A 20,792-nucleotide genomic window follows, 5' to 3' on the forward strand; every position below is an offset into this window, starting at 1 on the left:
TAAATTGCATCTTTTGCAAAGAGAGAGAGAGAGAGGAGAGGGACAAAGACAGGGAGAGCGAGCGAGGGGGAGAGCGAAAGCGAGAGGGAGAGAGAGTCTCCTCACTTTCACTCCTCCTCACTAACTCCGTTCGTGTCTGTTCGAGTGAAGAAATTAGAGTTGAACTTGACAAAGTGAGGGCTGTCACGACCACAGTTCCAATTAAAAGAATCTCTCGAGAGGACATAAGCTGACCAGTGGAAGGAGGGGTTAAGAGGACGAAGAAGGGAAAATAAGGCTCCAGGTGTTGAGATGAAAACGCGCAACGTGTGATTGGGAAAGCCGCTTTTTCTTTTCTTTTCTTTTCGTCAACCCCCAGGCGGATTACAAAAGTAAATAGTGAAACGTGGACCTAGAAGCACCTTTTGTTCGTCACACGTGACGGCTTGAGTCAGCACCATGAACGTGTCATCATCGCCAGACAGGAGGAAAACCGTGCGCGACCTGGCTTTGGAGATTGGGATCCGAGTTTTGCTCTTCGGAGTTTTCGTGTGAGTAAAGTGGACACACTCTTCCCATAGTCTGTTAATAGCTACCCATTGGTAGGATTTATGGTTTTACTCAAGTAGTTCTCGGCGTCAACTGCGTGTGTTTGACTCCCCTTTGCTGTATTGACATCTTAGTGCCACTAGGGGACGCTCTCTATCACTTCAGATTCAGAACCGTGGACAGCCACAAACCGGCGAGAAGCGAACAGGTTGGCCACATCAAAATCGAACGGTATTTTGAATTTGAAATACGAGTCATTCTCGTGAAAAAAAAAATACTAATCTCCAAAAGATGCCACTAATATCGAGGGGAAATTTTAGAATGAAGCTGAGCACTGTCAAACATTGACATGATGAACCGAATGACTTAATGGAACCGAATGACTTCATGGTAGGAAAAACGTTGGCCAAACGCATAACCCTGTGTACATATGAAACATTTACTCGTCATTTTTTTATACTGTTGATCCTGTTGATGGTCGTGGAGTTTTTGAGCCTACCTCAAATGATTTTGTGCAGAAGGCAGACACCCTTGATTGGTCGCTCGTCAATCACAGGGGCACATGTGAAGACATCCCATTTTCATTCACATTTACACATTTACATTTGCACCGCCTATGAATGGGAACTAAACCCAAATTTGAGTTCTACCGATACATAAAGTCAAGTCATACTGCTGTCATCTTGTTAAAATTATTACAGAAACAAATGAAGTGACCCTAACATCAAAATCCTATTTTGCAAGTGTCAAACACACGACCAGATATATCCGGCTACATCATTTTAAGTACACCTTAATAGCTAATCAAAAGTGCCAACTTACAGAAAAAATGAGTACCAAAATTCCATTTTACAGTAACTTGGACAATCGTTGAACAGCTGTCTTTGATTTCTGTTTTCAAAACTAATTATCATTTGAGTTCACTATCATAATGCTCCTCTGTAACTACAATGCACTCTGCGAAACAAATGAGCTTGACACCCCTGTCCAATATGATGGGAAGGTCGCCCGAATAAAAGTCTGCTTAAGATCTGCTTGGGCTGATCCAGGCCCTATACATTATGTGCTTTACGATTGTCTGACGTACCTCACCCTTTGCATATAATCAATCAGTTGAGCCAGTTCACCCAGATACTACACACTATCAAAAAACAGTAAATAAATTGATGGATAACATGACATGCCTTGATAATGACGAAGGAGTCTAAAATAAGTGACTCTAATATGGAATTTGCGCCTATACTGCCGGAATGACTTGTGTGTATTGTCATCAAAATGTGTCCTTGGGCTAGGTGACCTGTCTTTCGACTAAAACGGATTAAACAGACAAGAGCCTTATGTGGTGCACTCATAGTGTCGTGAGTAATGGAACATGGCAGAGAGAATTCATTCTGCTATTACAGTCAAGTGTCGCAATGAGCCTGTTACAGTATATGTTCCCTCTGAGTGATTCACATTGGCATCTGATGTGCTGTGGTGTATCGTGGTTCCAAGCCATATGAAGACAGCATGAAAAGCTACCTGAAATTTGCTTCAAGGGCATAGCTAAGAAGTTCTTGATCGCTGTAATGTATTGGATTTTGTTTCACATTTTCTGTCCTCGTTACAAAGTCAGTTATGCATTCGAAGGAATGCTGCTAGGTGACCTTTGCTGTATTATCAGTGCTAAACTGGTGGTGACTCCATGTATATTTTGTCCTTAAAAAAATCCTAAAATGAGCTTGTAGGAAAACATTTGTATTCATTTTAATTAAGCTCGGATGGCATACTGTACATTTTCTTTTGACAACACCTAACTTAACACCACTGTGGACAATCTAGAAAACTCCCACATATTAACTTGCATGCCCAGATACAAAAATGGGTTTGAGAACATTTCCTTTCAACAAAATTACCCCATATTGAATTTGTCATAATCTATCCCTCAGTTTCCTTGGGAGCCACATAAACCCCTTAACTACCAACCTGTGTGTGTCTTTTAATTAAAACCCTCATCGTCATAAAAATGGCATTTGAGAGTTTCCATCTTCAGTGTTAGCAGTTAGAGCAGCTTCTTTTGTTTCTTCTGCTGTTAAATTCTTTCTTTTGTATTTTCAGTCTGGGTGCCCTTTGGCGCCATGCTGTCTCACAGATCAATCTTGGTTCAATTCCAGATGTCATTATAGCAGTAAGCACACATGTGGCAAATTTTTCCTCATCCTGTGCATAGTCTCTAGAGGCATAAATATCGCCGGTGCAGCCGTTGCAGCGAATTATTTTGTAGATCAAAAATCTCGGGGCAGGTGAGTGATGCTGTGTAGTCAGTATGGGAAAAGAACATGATAATTCGTCCAATCCGCTGACATTGACACCTGCCAGTTATGAAGTCTCAACGTGCCATGATATGACAAAAAAAAGTATCGAATGGATCAAAGCGCTATCGTCGTCAAACGTAACAAATTCAAACAAAAAAGCAGCATGCAAAAAGAAAATACAAAAGGAAATGTGACAAAGACAAGGCTGTAATATAGACATGTTTTTTCATCCAGGCCAGGCAAAATGATGCGCCCTGCCACCCCAAGCTCGTTTTCATATTTTTCCTTGATGTGCTAGTTCACAACTTCTTCCTACTTGCTACTTGGTACATCAGCTAGCTAGCGATTTTGACCATGGAAATACAAGCGATGGATCAATCCTTAATGCAGTGCTCGATGTTGTGACTCTAAATAAGATCATTATCTCTAAAAACTGCAGAAGTTGGTATTTTGCATATTTTTTGCAGGCCCGTCAGTTGGCGGTGCCCTGCCCCCCCTTTCGTCATCATCAGTTTGCAATTATTTCAAGCCAAAAATCGCCACTGTGTCACTCCGTCAGCCAATCCTCACACTCAAAAAAACTAATTAAACCTCTGTATAGAAACTATTAAACATTACTCTTTACAGATTGGCCTTGAACACAGAGCAAAAGCTAATTTTTACAGGCTGCACTTTAATCATCCAAATCAAACAAGTTTAAGATCAAATAACCTAATCATTGTCACGTCTAGGCATGGCGACGTGAGGCGGTGGAGGGAAAGGGGCTCAAAAACGCAGGAGGACGGAGAGGGTTTGCTCAAACAAAAGTGCTCTTTTAATAATAAAACAGAGCAGGAAAAGCAGAAGACAAAACCTTGACAAAATAGCAAAATAAATGAGGAACGGAATATAACTCACGAGACTAAATGGGACTACGGGGGAAGACTGGAGGACGAGAGGCACAGGGAACACGAAGTGACGAGGTACAATAATCCGACAAGAGCAACAGAGGGACGGTGGTTTAAATACAAGGAGACTAATTACTGACAACACACTACAGCTGGACGGGGACAGGAGGCAGGGGAACCGGATAGGCTAACACGAGAGGAGCAGGGGCACAAGGACAACAGGTGGACGAGATAAAACTAACGAGACTGAGAAAGGCAGATGCAGGGGAAAACACGAATGAATGACGAAATGAACCATGAACTACTTAAACTAAATCCAGAAACCCGAAAACCCCAGACAGAACGTGACAATCATACAGCACAGTGTCTAGTGTGTGCTCATTCTACACTAGACTGTGATAAGTAATCATGTCTACTAGGAAGCATACATATCAAACAGCATGTGTGTTATATATGCACCATTGAGACTAGACTAGCCTAGCACTTTCTCTCTTAAAAGTAGTAACTTATAGTGTATATAAATGCTCGAGCACTCAGCCAGATTCCCTGGGTGCATGGATGTCTGTCACTAAGGGACAGTCAATTAGTACTGACCAATAGCCCACGTCTGGCTAAATGTCTAAGTACACCTAAAATTGCAAAGAGCAATGTATTTTACATAAAAAAGAAAAAAGCAATAGAAATAAACTTTTAACATGCGTCATCTTTACTTTTTAGAGGATTTATACAAGTTATAGGTTAGCCTGAAACAGAAAAAATAACATAAAGTGCATTATAGTTACTGAAACAAAAAGAAAATGTCAATCCTGATTTAAAATAAAAACATGTTTGACCAACTGACCAAATGTTTGAAATATCAATCAATCAACCAATCAAACTTTATTTGTATAGCCTGAATCACCAAAGTCTCAAATATCGTCTAAAAGCGCACTGTTCTTGCCTGGCTTCTAGGTTTATTATTATTGTTATTATTATTATTATCCCTCCATTTTCTAGAGCCGCTTATCCCCACAGGGGTCGCAGGCTTGCTGGTGCCTATTATTATTATTATTATTATTATTATTATTATTATTATTATTATTATTATTATTATTATTATTATTATTATTGTTGTTGTGGTTGTTGTTGTGGTTGTTGTTGTTGTTGCATTTTTAAACTTGAACAACACAAGGAAGAGTAGTATGGTGATGTAGAATGAGATTAAAACAGGACGTTTTCGTTCAGTTTTTTTTGTCTGGAAAAAATGGCACCAAGTTTGTTTTTCCTGATGAAGATATTCAGTTGAGCTTGTGGCATTTTCCTCACATCTGTCCAGTTGATAGCTCGGCTTGACATCTTCTTATGTCTTTCTTGCTGGCCCTGTGCACCAGCCTTCACTATATATTCCTCCTGCTCCATTCTGATGACCTCAGAGACAGTCAGGTCCCTCCTCTCTTGCCCTGTCAGGATTGTCCATCTCCAGGTGCTACAACTTGCTCGTGGTCTTCTGCACTTTGTCTTCAACCTTCCATTTGCTTCCAGGTGTCACCTTCGCTTGTGTATCACTCATTGCATGGTCATGGGAGGCCACTTAACCCTATCACCACCCTGGCCTTTTCCTGCTTGAAGCCAAGGTTAATAGATTTCATGGGCAGATGGAGCAAATTCCACTTAAACAGGCTTGTCGTTGAGAAGCATCGTGGGAGACCAAGCCATTTTGTGGATGACTGCTTTTGAGTCCATCTTGTGAACAAATGTTAACTTCACACATCTTTGATACAGGGTGAAATTAAACACATTCAGAATGGATGGCTTTTTTTGTTGTTTTTTTGCAAGACCTTCTGAAACCAGAGAAAGGCTGTTTTTAACACACACAATGTCCAAATTAAACTCTTGGAGGAATCTGGAATCTGCTTGGACCCCCCAGGTGCCACTCCCGATCATTGACATGTCCTTGCAGTGCACATCTGTTAGAATAAGCCTCTCTGGTGCATATGAAGTATGTTAGCATCATCTACATACATGCATTCACCCAACCACTTTCCAGAGCCGCTTATCATCACAAGGGTCGCATGCTTGCTGGTGCCTATCCCAGCTGACTTCGGACAGTAGGCGGGGGACACCGTGACCTGGTTGCCAGCCAATTGCAGGGCACATAGAGACAAACAACCATTTACGCACCCAATAGCACCTAACGACAATTTAGTAGAGGTGGGTACTTCATCAGCACTGACAGAAAATCCCTTAGTCCATCGCCGTTGGATACTCTTTTTGACGAATGATGGGAATGCTAAAAACAAAACAAAAAAACGGCAAATTAAAAATGTCAGATTTGCAATTTTCATTTGGTGATGTAATCATCGGAACAGACGTTACATCAGATGCCCGTCAGCCTGTGACGCCCCTTTTAGCTTACTGAAACATAATTCAACTGACAAAAAAGAGAGAACATTTTTTTAATTGGTTTATGTATCTTTAAGAATATGAGTTAATATAGTAACCGTGAATGTGCTTGTATATATATATATATATGTATATATATATATATATATATATATATATATATATATATATATATATATATATATATATATATATATATATATGTATATATATATATATATATATATATATATATATATATATATATATATATATATATATATATATATATATATATATATATATATATATATATATATATATATATATATGTGTGTGTGTGTGTGTGTGTGCAAATTGTTTTATTTTAAATGAAAATGGGTTCTGATTGTTGAGAACGTGATTCCAAATGTTTGTTTTGCGGACTCTGAGATAGCCCTGCTCTTCTCTTTTGCTGGTTTTTGGACATACTTGAATGGTCACCTACAGGGATATAATTTTCTTTCAGCCCTTGAGGACTCAGGGACATCCATATCCTGAGACCAATGGTTTTTCACACATTATTCACATCCCACTTTTCTCAGAACGGATTTTCCATTAGGGGAAAAATAAATATCATTTGCCCTTGCTTCCACTTGGCCTCAGGCGATGCACTGACTGATTTGACAGGCACTATGTTTGATGCTCATTTGACCCTGTCCTACCAAACTGCAAATGCACTGCACTTGTCACAACCTCCTAAGAACTCCAGGAGACAAACATCATTTTAGACTAACATAATACCATTTGACCCAAGTTAAAATGTATTTCCTACATAAAAAAGTTTGCAAGTATCGAATACATAAATTAGGGATTTTATTCCTTTTCAACTGCAGAAAAAAAAAAAAAAACACAAACCAATCAAGAGTTTAGAAAGATCCAAACAAGCAATATCTTCCTTGTCTGTGTTTAAAGTTTCTGCATCTTTCAGTACATGATTGATAGTCCAATAAAAAATAAAATAAAGGATGCAGTTCCCGATGCGGCTCCTAATAAATACCAACACTTTGAGGGCACAGGAGGATACAAGAAGAAAAGAAATACAGCAGATACAAGAGAAGGTGCTTGGAGTTCGGGTGATCTAATGGATTTTATATTACATAGATTAAGACTTTGGAAATGACAGCAGCAAATAAAGGGGACACAAGCCCCTCTGTAGAGCTTATATCAGTGCAATCTAAGTGCTACTGCATGGAGCAATCATCTGGGGATGAGAGCTGATGTTTTGAGGGCTGATGTTCACATTAAAATAGAATCGATCTATCTTTACTAAAGGTAACTACAAGCCTGACAGCAGAAGAATGGATTGCCTCTTATTTCAAAGATTAGAAAAATGGAGCTAGGCCTTTCTCATACACGTTAATATTGCTCATGTAAACATAATGTAAATGTGATTTGAGAATTGTCAGAGCACAACGCCTGTCTTAATAATGCCATCATAACAAGTGACAAGCAACAAGTCAGAGGCATGGCACTTGTATACCAGCAACTACTGTATATCTTCAGTTCAGCATGAATTTACATAATTTTCTGTATTATGGCAAAAAGCCTCATTTTTTATTTTGCTCTCAGGTACACATTATATTGCCTGTATAATTATTTCCGTGTTTTTTTTTGTTTTTTTTTTAATCTGACATCTAGCATCCCAGACCCTAAATTGGAGGTCATCCAATCTGTAGGCCTCATTAGTTTGATGGGAACAAAAGAGGAGAGGAGACGGCTCAAGCATAAATTTATAACAGAAAACAATCTTGCTGCAGATGAGACCACCAGTTGGATTCACTTATTGATTCTTGTGTGGAACACCTATTGGAATTATGATAGTTACAAAACCACTTTAATTAGTTCAGCCTGAAGTTTATCATTAGAATGCAATACAACATAGATTGCAAGGACAAAAATAACTGTTTCAATTGCATTGCGGTTATTAACATCTAAATGGTTTTGTATGAACAATGGGGTGGGTGGTATAGTGAAAATTACAGTACTCTTTGTTAGATTTGTTCTCATTCAAATTTCTCTGTAGTGCTCTGCCCCTTGAGTCATACACACACATAACTATTATACCCCTCCCTTCCAATAAAGGTAAATAAACAAACAAACAAACAAACAAACTAAACACTTATGTTAATCTAGAGGCATGATGGGAGACTGGTTACCACATCTGCCTCACGGGTTCATTCAGCTTGCCCCGGCCTTCCTGTGTGGAGTTTGCATGTTCTCGCATGTTCTGAGCCCGCGTGTGGTCTCTCCGTAGACTCTGATCTCCTCCCACATTCTAACAGCACACGTAATAGATGTATTACTGCCAGAAGTCGGCTGGGATAGGCACCAGCAAGCCTGCAACCTTAGTAAAGATAAGCAGCTATAGGAAATGGATGGATGGATGTGAATCCAAACACTGGTAGGCCAATGTTGTGAACACACTATTTGGAGCATGCTAGAAGGTAAGCCACAGTGTGGGAGTGATTATAAAAATATAATCAAGATGAAAAATGAGTTGATTTGGACACTGTTGGGATATTTATGACATTCACGACACACAGTGTATTAGCGCTCCAAAATCTGTGTGCCCATACCAGGGTTAACATCTGCACCACAATTTAAACCAAGTCTAATCTACTTTCTGTCACCAAATTGACATGTTCGCTGAAGGTGTGTAGTATAAAATGCCCTCAATCAATGGGAATGGCCAGTGAGGCGTAGTGCGTTCTGGTAAATTTTCACAGCTGAAAAAAAGCTGTGAAAGTAAGGCCTGGAATCATTTTCTTTTTTAAATATAATTTAAATCCTGAAAATAACCCTGATTTTAGCCTCTATCCAAAACCAAAACAATTCCTACGAGCACAAAGACAAATACATTCCATGATCCATTTTTACTCTCAACATATGTACCAAAATTGAATGTGTTGTTCTTGTCAAAAGGAACAATATTCATAGCATATTGAAAATGAATACCACTTTAATTGAGTCAATCAAAAGTAGCAAGAATTCTTAATGTATGTAATGTATGTTCTTAAATAATGTTCTTGCATTATTTATGGAGATCTGCCTGGATTTTACATTCTAAATTATTCAGTCTCCATCTTTATGAGAGCAATATAAAAACATCTAATTGTTTATAAAATGTACATTTACACAACTGGTATGAGTTTTTGAGACGTCACTTAAATCTGGATCATTTGGGAGACATTCTGCAAACATGATCTACGAAATTGCTTTAAATATTTTATCTCAGTAAAAGTTTTAACATTAAAATCAAGAATTCATGGCTGAGTGAAAAAACATTAGCACGGACAAATTGGACACTAATCCTTGTCCAATTTAATTGCACCGAGAACATCCCACCACATAATCATTAATTTTCCCTCTTCCCATCCAAATTGTAAAGACCTTCATGTTCATAGCTCTCTTTTATTCTCAGAAAAGTTGAAAGATGGCTGCTCATTTCATAATCCTCCAGGGAGAAGTCCTTGAGTTCAGTGAGCGGCTTGGATGACCCGCTTTGCAATGTATCCTCTGTACTGAGTTTCTTCGTGTTAGGAGAAGGTAATCAAAAGGGTAATTGGTTTAATGCCCGCCAACTCATCACATGCACGTCAAAATAACACATTTAGTTGCAGTATGTACATCTGCTAGGGAAATAGTCTTAGTGTAATGCTTAGTGTACCTAAGGAAGAATCTGTATGGTAGATTATGTGTTGAAACCAATTATGAATGTTGGCATTGCATCTGCCAAGAAGATGTAGAACGTATAACCATAATGAAAAATGTTCAAGGACAAATGCAAACAATTACAGGGGAGTGAGAAAGAATCCAGCATGGTAATTGGCAGCAAAAAAAAGAATGATCTTGTGACTTCCTGGTATGGGCGTAGACCTTAAGACTCAGACCTAATATACAGCTGTGGTCTGTCACCATCAGTCTCCATACTCACGACATTGTGGAAGGGAGACAAAGAAAATGCAGGGATGAACCAACTGATGTAAAAAAACAAAACTGACAAATCCTGTGAGAGATTCTGTGCACTCTAATGTAGCTTACCGGCTGAAATTGCTCCTAGATTCCTATAATTAAAACAAATGAAAAACCCATTTTTACTCTAGGCCCATGAATCCTGAACTATATTCCCTGTTCTCCACCACGGTACGTTCTGTCAATACTTGGGAAGGACATTATTGATATCGAAAAAGGTGACACATTTCCTGTCACGGCAGTAGTCATCCCCCAATCCAAATCAGAAAACAGTCATATTCTCACCCCACACGCCCCCTCACACACCTTTTTTTTCTCATTACATCACTGTCATTCTTGTCTTTCTTTCTGATCCATCCCCTTGCTCTATGCTGGTATCTATACACATTGAGATAAGGGGTTGATGAAAGAGGAGCCCTTCAATTATGAATCTTGGCTCACAACCTTCTTTATATAGAATGAGCAAGTCCACATCCCCCTGGAAACCCTTTTATTAACTCTGGACCCTCATATGGTGTGTGCTTGACCTGACTCCTTATGTCATGGAAATGTAAAATTCCTTTGGCCCACTTCAGACCCTAATGATTAACTTATAAATCATTGACCTTTAAAAACATCATGTCCCGTAGACCATAGTTTAGACACCCCCGCTTTTTATTTTTATTGCATCAACATTTATTTAGGACCTCCCTGGAGCAATACTGACGTCAAAATATATTTACTCTATAATGTTATTTCTTGTTTGAGAGCTATCTAGGAAAGCGTAGCCTCTTAACATTGCATCAGTCTCGTGATATTTGTCAAAGTATGGAAAGCCGAATTTAAGCACTTCTCGTAAAACCCTGCAACAGTACGGTGACAAAACAGATGGCTGCACAGGCTGCAACAACAGCTGTTACACATCACAATTTAAAAACTCACAGTGGGATCATTTATGGCTTTATATGAATATAGTAAAAATATAATAATATTCCATGCTGCTTCTGTGATTTAGTATTTTGCATCTTTTAGCTATATGAGGATTTCCTCTGACACCAGTCATGTCCTAACACACGGTTGGAGCTCCCAAACTGAAGCTTGCGGGTTTGTTTCTTTAGTGACGTGTTTTTTTTTTCCTTTTTTTTTTTAACTCATTCTCTGCAATTGACAAGTACACTTGTCAGTTACATTTCTTTTTCAACATGGATGAGTGACAGACTGTTTGATTCTGCTCCATTGTAAATGTCTCATGTGGAAACAACTTGATAACAATGCTCCTTTTTTTAGATGTGAGATCAACACAGTTTGAGAGAACATTGAGAGAAACCTTTGGTTTGTTCGTAAACCTACTTTTTTTCTACAGCTAATTATGAAAGAAAGCAAAAAGGCAGAAAGGAGTGCCTATGCTTTCATGTCGTAGATTTGCTGTATATAATCATTGAACTAAATATTGTGGACTAAAAATGGCAAAATTATCTCAAATGGCTGATAGTGAATGTGATAAACTAGTAAAATTCATTCAAAAATTTTCCTCGTAAAATGTATTTAGAAGTCCTGAGTGCACAACTTTTTCTCGTATACTGCATATCACAACTGTTTTTTTTTTAAGTCTGAGATAAGGGCTGACATGCAAAACAGCCATATGGTGGGTGAAGCTAATTTTAGAGTAGAGAAACATAAAATAAACAAACAACACATACATTGAACTGCAGGGTAAAGCTGAGTGTGTGCTGTGTGTCTGTAAGAAAGAAAAAATAGTTAATAGCTTTGATGCTGCTGATGGCCATTTTCACCTGTTGACCTGGGAATTGATCGATGAAATCTTGAATAAATAAAAAGATAAATCTAGAATTTCTCCCATGCTCCTGTCACTGTTGACATTTGCCAGAATGAACAACGAACATGGCAGCGTTGACAAATGTCAACGTACTGTGTCAGTCACATAGTTGTGAAATATCAGAACGAGAAATCCTTGCTTGACTTTTGATCATTTTTCATGTTATTTCTTTTCTTCTATAAAAATAAATGGAGTGCAATTTACAATACATTCTGTTTAAATGTTTGTTAAATACAATAATGTTCATGATGCACAATCCAAGTAAGCATTATATAAAAAAGAGGGTTACTTTGCTGTGAGTCTCATCCATGACTAATTGCAACTCTTCCCTTTGTACTTTCAACAGTGTGTTTTATCACAGCTGCTTTCTTATGAGACGTGTGATGAACAGAGGTACTGTAGTTTTAAAATGTCTCCAAAACTTGACACATAATGTCAAACCAGTTTCACTTTAACATACATTCAACAATACAATTTGAGATTTGATTACATAGCTTGCGTTAATATTACCTAACTTTTACGCGAACTTTGACAAATGACATGAATGTTTGAAGAAAACATAACAATGAAATCAAGATTTTTAACAGATCTTTTAAATTGTGATGCTCTATCTCTGTCTGATTTAACCACATTTGTAGTGGGATCTCATATTTAGTTTGGCAGCTCTAGAAGGTAAATCGTGCATCATCCGTTTTATTTCTTGCTTGTCTGCTGGAGAATTGCATCAGTAATGAAAATGCACATCCGTCTGAAACTTAACAAAATAATGACATTCAGCATTTTACAAAGGAGTCACTATAATACAATTCAGCATTAAGTTGTTTGATTTGCTCTTATTTTCTTCTTATTATTTTCTTCATGTCACAGCATTTGAAAAGCATTAAATTAGATTTGCGCATACCTGCATAAACCGTTAAAATTTCACGTAACCCTGAAGGGCCTTCCTGTAGCATATCACATTTGTTTTATAGAACTTTACGCTTTCAAAAGAATGCGCTGTTCTCACAAGCATACATCGTTCTAAAGCACATTTCACACATTTCATCCATGAAGAGAGTGTGCCGCGACATGGTAGAAGTTTATTTAATACTGACAGGGGACCAAGAAAATAGTTTTTTCAATTTTCTGCATTGACCTGGAAGGGGCCAAAGTCTGATTATTTCTGCCCCTGCGTTTATGTGATTGGGATTGCTCAAGCATGAAATTCGACAAAATGACCCCAAAGAACTGATAACCAGGTTCGCTTGTGGGAGCAGTCTTATCTCTAATTCGATTACCTGGGAAATCTCTTCCATTTTCAACAGCATCCTGCATTATGATGAAATGACTGGAGTTATATGCAGGGAGTGACAGGGAGCGACCAGAAGGCTAAGAAAAAGGTGAAAAATATTCGCCAACCTCTGTTTCAGTGAGAAAAGTCATTTCCAGCTGTGATGAAACAGATGGTCAGCTCAGTTTATGTGCGTCTGGAAAACACATTTCCACCATGAGGTATTATCAAAAGTTTTGTGTATCCACATAATTGTGATGGTAAGTCAACAGAATGGAGCAAAATTGAACCTATAAAGTCGGAGACTGTTGCATGACACCTGAGCTGTAACCTCAGCGTGACTTTTGGTCCATTGTCTAATGTCTTCTTTTCCTTGCACCTGTTAAATAACACTAGCCGGCAACATTTTAATAAGCGCTCGAGGCGTTTGGCTCACGCCCCCGCTTTCAAATAGAATTAAATTTATTCTAACTGAAGTGTTCCTCTCATTATGACGAAGTTCAGCACTACACTATTGCAAACTGCAACAGTATATAACTAACAGGAAATCAACACCTATAAAAACAATATAAACTATGTATGACATATTTACTATGTGAAATCATGCTTTTTATTCTGTAATATTTATTCTAATATTCTTCTTTATGTATTTATTTAATATGCAACAGTTGGAGCAGCGCTCCCAATTTTGTTGTATGCCAGCTGTACACTGATGTTAAAGGCATTCTATTCTATTTTATCTCTGTAAAGGCAGAATTTTTTTTTAATGTGGTTATTCCATTGGCTAACATTATATTGCGCATGTTGTGATTGCGTGGTCAGTGCTAGACAGAAGTTTGGAAAAGACTGTAACTCAGTTTTTTCTCTCTCTCAATTGTGCAATTGTGGATTCATACTTAATTCATTGGAAGTATAAAGAAATATTCATGGAATTATTGGGATAGTCAACGCTAACCCATACAAGCAAAAACTATGAAAAACATATCAGGAATATTTTTCTACAGCTCTTTCATCTGATCCAGTAGCAGAAGTCTATGCTTATCATTTCTGTTATGTGCTGCAGCTAAAGACATGACTCCTTGAGTCGGCAGTGCAGTGATGACCTTTGAAAATATCTGCCTGATAAATGTGATGTGTTAAATTGAACAAAATGCAAAGTTGTGGGAGGAGATGAAGATCTTGAGAAATAATCCTGCTGTATTATCAAGTATTGAGCGGATTTGAAAATGACCTAATGAGGATAAATTGACCCATTTGCAGGGCTGTAATGAAGATGAACATGAAATGCTAGAATGTTTCTGCGTGTGAAAAATTCAGATGAACTGAAACCGCCTGTTATGGAATTCAATTGGAATCCACGTTGATGAAGTCTGAGATGGTAATACTGTGCCGGCATAACCTGTCCACCGATTTTGGTTTCAAAATGCCTTTCATTCACTGGCTCGTGTTCAAAAAAATATATGTCTGTTGTGCCATGGCAATACCCGACCACATCAGTGGTATATAAACATTGTCAATTAAGCTTAAAAACTAGTTGTGTGTTTGTTCGAACGGGGTCAGGGTCGCTGTGTTGCGCAGACAGATGCTCACACTAAATGTATTAAAATATTGATTAACTAACAATTTTCGTCTCATGTGTTTGTCAGAAATGATCTTTGTTCCTATCTGTTGGAATATCTCCATTGATACTTTTGTATATTTTCAATGTCAAACTGCATTTGACAATTAGGTTCTATAATGCGAGTAAAACAGATATGGGACGGCACAGTGAAAAGTGTTCAGCACAATCACAGAGCAGAGGTCATTAGTTTGATTCCGGTCCTGGCCTTTCTTTTTGTGTGCATAGGTTTTTTCTTGATACTCTGGTTTGCTCCTGCATTATTCCCACAAACATGCATTGTAGGTCCTATTGGACACTCCAAATTGACATTACGTTGGGGAGTGTGAATGGTTTTTTTTGTCCATGTGATTGTTGATTGGTTGGCATCCACTTCAAGGTGTTACTCGCCCATTGTCCGACTACAGCTGGGATGAGCTCTTGCCCGCCTGCGACCCTAGTGAGGAAAAGCAGCTAAGAAAATGAATGGCTGGATGTTCTGAACTATCGCCATGACAAAACCGTCATTAGCTGTAACAGTATCAGGATGCCACTAATGTCTGTAGATCAAGTTACCTTACACGATTTACATTAAGCTTCAGTGTATGAGGTTGAGCGCAAATTACCCCACATTCGGCCGTTATTATGAATAAGATACACACTTTCAGCCAAAAGTTTACAAGGCAACATCTGCTAAACGAATCCTTTTGGAAGAAAATTACGTCTCAGGCATGAAAGTTCAACATGGTTCAGTCGCGTAGAACAGCTTAAACACTGACTGACAAGCCGAAGCTTCAAAGTGTGGGGAAAGAAAGCAGTTTGAGTGGAAATTAAGTTTACGATAGCTTTCGCTCTGGTACGGACCAGCTAGCAATTCTCGTGTTGCAAATTTTTAGAAAAACATATTAAAGTCTTAATTTTCATTTGAAGTCTTAAAATCTACTTTTGTTGTCCAGAATGCATTTTTTTTTTTTTTTTTACCTTGCACCGTTGTCTTATGACAGAGGGTTCCCACATTTGTGCTAAAAAAAATAGTAACATAAACCATTCTCCTGTGCAGCTGGTCACATTGGTGGGTAACGCTCCTTTTTCATTCTGATTCCTGGTGTTTATATTTTCATTTGGTCATTTTTTTTTGTGGACTTTGACAGGCAGACGATCGCCCCCCTATGCTGACAAATAGCATTTGATTGACGATTCGGATCCGTATAAAGTACAACAGAGACTGGCTTGCTGAGATGAAATTACTGATCAATGTGACCACAGTATACCAATCTAAAATCAATCAAAAACATTACTTTATTCGCTCATGCTAGTCTATTATGGTGTATGTTTTTTTTTTTTCTTTTTCTTTTCAGAGTAGTCCAACGCAATGAAAATAATATTGTAGAATAATAAAAGTTTAGTGAAATCATCTTCAAGGGAGGAGTATGTTATCTCGGACAAATAGACATCTTGCAAATTCTATAGATTGCAGGCCAACCAATGTCATATCTGCATCAGTTCTCGGCTTCTAGTCCCTGATTTGTAATTGTGCTCCAGCCTTGGATGTTGATTAAAAAAAAAAAAAAAAAACACACCTTCTTCCCCGTGAGAGCCACTGATTACTTGCGAGAAAAAAGGTAGAGCGTGAAAAAGGCAGAGCAAATGTCCTTCTACTTCTCCAATCACTAACAAGTGACATTTTGGTAGCAGAGCTGTCCCACCAGTATGGGCCCAAGGCAATGCATTCTGGGAAAATGTTGGAATGCTCTATAGCTGAGGCAACGTCAACATACGAATTACTAGTCACTACTACTTTCTTTTGGGGATTGTCAAATGACTCTTGTTCTGCACTTCCTACCCAGGAAAAGTGATGATATAGAACTCCTCTATCACAAAATCATATTTGCAGCCAGAAATTTTTCACAACGGAGGACTTTTCACTAAAGCAAATCTATGTGTCAGAGATAAAATATAAAAAACGTGTTGTGCAATCTACAATGTGACACCACCATCCAACATTGAAAAAAAAGCAAAAAGAAAGAAAGAAAACTTGCCAAATGTACAATAAGCATTCGTTTTCTTACTTACATGAATCTCTTGCATAATATCTTATACTTTGCTTCACCCGTCTTTCATTTGTGTTACTTTTATCTTCAAGTGTTACACTTAGTTTAAGCTTGACACGTTTGCAAGCTCCACACATCAAATGATGTTATTTCGGCCAGCACACCCCTCTGAGTGGAATCCATGTGGAGCAGATTTTCTGCAACGCGTATCTTCCGGAATTTCTTTACGAGTGGAAAACATGGCGGAAATATCAAAGGCAACACCCATGCTATGTAGCGGGTAGCATGTTTTCTGCTGAGAAAGCAGTCGCTAAACGTACCTACTCAGAATTGCAATCGCTGATGTGGATTTTCAGTTTTTGGTTAATTATGCAGGAACTGCGCATAGACATTACTCTGTTTTGTTGTAACTATAATCTGTCTGTTAAGGATATGGTTGATCGAATGGCATGTTGGTTTACAAGTTTTGCCTCATAAAAATAACACTATAGTGCTCTTGTTTTGTAGCTGCTGCTCACACACAGTGTGCTGTTCTAAAAATAGCTCTTTTGCCATATTTTCAAAAGTCATCTTGTTCTGTCTAACCCCTTGTTGAAAGTGGTCATTTTCAGAGTTGGGCAATACATTGCAGAAAGACTACATGAAAAGTGTTTTGTCAATTTCCAAACTGTGAAATTTCAGGACTGCTCTACTGTATAAGACTTGCTCCGTATTTGCAGATAACAAGCTTTCATCTAAGCTTTCCAAACAACTTCATATTTTTTTCTTTCAAACTTTTAACTACAAGATCTATGGTGTTATGGAGAGCGTTGAAGCCATTAGGCTTTCCTCTATATACAGCGCAAACAAAAGCTGATACAACAGGACAAAGTACTCCCCTGGTAGCTGGCAGGCAGAGATGAGTTAAGGCCTGTTGGTGTTTATGGCCATCTAGGGGGCCCATCTCTCACCTTTGTGAGGATGCTGGGTATCACAAAGCACTGATCAGAGAGTATTTTTTTTTAGTTTGTTGCTGGGCCACATTTCACCATTTGAATCAATTCCTACAAGGCTGCAACACTTTCTCGATTCTTGTTATTTCTTTGCAGTCACTATTTTTTCTCAGCTGGTCAGGCTGCTTGCCTATGCTTTACATGTCATTACTAACTGAAGCATCGTCATTAGCTTTTGTAATGAAATCAGTGCTGGCCTTCCACCACATTTCGGGATAAAGCATGTGTTAGGTTTAAATGATACACACGCTTCCGCCTTCAAGGCAGCCTGTAAATTACAATAAAAGGGTGAATTAAATTCCACTAAGGGTGAGCACAATAATAAGACTCAAGGATGAAATGGATGCAAGAAGTCATTAAAGTGTGTGTGAAGTGTATTTGAGTCTTTATTTTAAAGTTTCTAGTTACAGAAGAGAAAATGAGGCCTGATCTAAAATGGAATCTCCAGCCAAGAGAAATCCTCTGAGGCTACTATGGATTTGTTGGAGGATATTGAGTTCAGATTCTCAGAAAGAAGGGTGAATATTATAACCTGCCCAAAATGCAATTTAATTTTGCACAAATGAAAATAATAATCTTCCCTAAACAGTCCATGGCTGCGAAGTGTGACTTTCATTACAAAGCACAGATATATTAAAACCTGGAGGAACGCTATCCTTTATGCATAATTTTACAACATACCACCACTCTAAATGTACTAGCCAATGCATTGGATGAACACTGATGTGATTCAATTCAAAGCCCACATTTGTGGCCAAAAGTATTGGAGTGTGGGAGGAAGCCGGAGTGGCTTTAAACTCAGGTCCCAGAACTGTGAGGCGGACGCGTTAACCACTATACCACCGAGCCGCCATAAGAGCAAATCAGTTTCTTTTAATACTATATTTGGTTGCCTTGCTTTGCTTGTAAAAATAATAATATCAAGCCTGTGATCTGCCGGTATCGCCAAATGTGTGCTTTCTCATTTCCTTCTTCTTTTTCATGCTTTCACCACTCTTATTTTTTCGCTACTGTGGGTGCTAAGTGCCTTCAGTTTTCTCCTTAGAAATGAAAATATCCATTCTATGAGCTAAAGTTCTGAAATGACTTGGCCATTCTACAATGCTCCACTGTTTACCCACTTCCAAATGAATTTGTTTGCTGTTTTCTCAGTTTGGTTTGGGGCATTGTGAAGGCTGCAAAGAACTCCCGTTTGGTTACAGCTTCCTTCAAATTGTGCAGACAAAATGTTTTTGTCATTGATTTCTTAGGTCTTTATGTTCCCAACATCATGTTTTTAATCATTGAAGAGTATTGAGCCTGTCCTGTAAGATTCCATGCAAGCACAGGCCACGACAATGTCAATCAGTCAGTCAAACGTATTTATAGAGATTTTCGTGTATAAAGAAGTAAAAACTAAGTACTTTACACAATTACAAGTGGTAGCTGAATCGAAGTCGGTTGGACCACCATTGGACCACTGTTAGAATAATTATTGTTAGAATAGTTATAGATATAGTGATTATACATTTGCTACAAAATATTAATGCTCGCAATGAAGAAATGCTTTGCTGCGTGAATGAATAAACACATACTGAATGATAATAATGAATGAATAAACTGCTGATGTACTGCTAGGTATGTTGATGGTACGCTGGGAGAATGAGTGCTCTGTTTGTGGGAAAAGAACTGTCTCGTCATTGTTTTCTTTCAAGCAGAAGGAAGGCCGCTCAAGCCCGCCAGTCGGAGCGTTCCCACACCTGTGACTCTTATCGATGTTTTTGCTATGCATTATCAGAATGTTTCGCTACGTATTTTTTCATACATGCATTAGTTTCTCACCCACATGCTCACACATAGAAGGACAAGTACACAAGGTCCCGGCCATAGACTTGCGTTTTTTCCTGCCCCTTGAGGGCCGGGACCTTCATGTAGTTAGGGATCTCTGTAACAAATAAAAGTAAGGGGAGTCGGAGAGATTGGCAGAGCGCAGTAGAATTGTCCTTGGCCGGTTCCTCTTCGCTCCCCTCATGCATGAGTTGGGAAGATTGCCTTGTCTCCTTTTTTGTGTACAATTTCTTACAAATGTCTGACAAATTAACCTGACAACCACACAGGCTTAGACAATGGCAGAAAGACAGACATGTTAAAAATATTAATATAATGAATGATGTACTGTATGTCTTATGTCTAGTTAACGGGTAACCTCATTGGGTACAATTTGACCCTAAGTGAGGAAACACCCCCTCAAAGAGTCTGTTTTTGAAGCAGATAAAAGACTTTGGCCATGGGACAGCCAAGAGGCCGTGATGAGATGCAAAATATTCTAACTACTGACAGTGTTATTTTTTATTCATGCCCAAAACAAAACTGTATCCTTACAAAACCTCTAACAGTGTCCATTAAAACTGAGCATCTTTATCTTTCCTATTGATTGAATGATATCTTTTTGTCTGGATGTTTATCAACACCTACCAAAACTCCCACCCATTTCCTTTGCGCTACTCATTTGATTGGACTCTACTGTGATTTCCTGTGTTGAAACATGAAGCAAGGCAAAGAGTTTTTATCTCTTTAGCTACCTTGTGGTAGCCATTTTCAAACTCATTAAGACTTTACCTACTGAATTTGAGATAAGGCTTATAGAATGACAGGTGGGCTGAAGTCACTATTTAATAACCTAAAGTGTGTGCGTGTGGGGGTGGGGGTAGTACTCCGTGCCTGTGTTTTTAATTCGTGCACTTAAACAGCATTCCCTGCTGCTACTGAACAAAGGTGCTGAAGAGAGCACAATCTTGAAAATGGAGTCATTAATGAAGCATACTCTGTGCCGCTAATGGAGAGACAGAACAACATAATTGCGTGACTTGTGTTTGCTAGGATAGGTACTGCACTACTGTTTTGAACACTTTTAGACATCACATTAGATGCTTTTCAAGAGTGGCTATTTGTCAAGTGTGATTCCAATGTATTCAGGTAGAAATCCAAATATAATAGGCATAT

General features: G+C 38.4%; 1 protein-coding gene across 1 annotated transcript in view; it reads left to right on the forward strand.

Moving 5' to 3' along the window:
• The first annotated feature begins 162 nt into the window (after nucleotides 1-162).
• Nucleotides 163-20,792, forward strand: part of plpp4 (phospholipid phosphatase 4) — a 60,200-nt gene continuing 39,570 nt past the window's right edge. Inside the window, exon 1 of the mRNA XM_088422203.1 lies at nucleotides 163-530. Coding sequence (XP_088278329.1) covers nucleotides 439-530 — 92 coding nt within the window. The 5' untranslated portion in view covers nucleotides 163-438. The remainder of the gene's footprint in view (nucleotides 531-20,792) is intronic.

Source organism: Hippichthys cyanospilos, chromosome 8 (assembly GCF_059441005.1).
Source record: "Hippichthys cyanospilos isolate Australia breed blue-spotted pipefish chromosome 8, RoL_Hcya_1.0, whole genome shotgun sequence".
NCBI classification, from domain to species: Eukaryota; Metazoa; Chordata; class Actinopteri; order Syngnathiformes; family Syngnathidae; genus Hippichthys; species Hippichthys cyanospilos.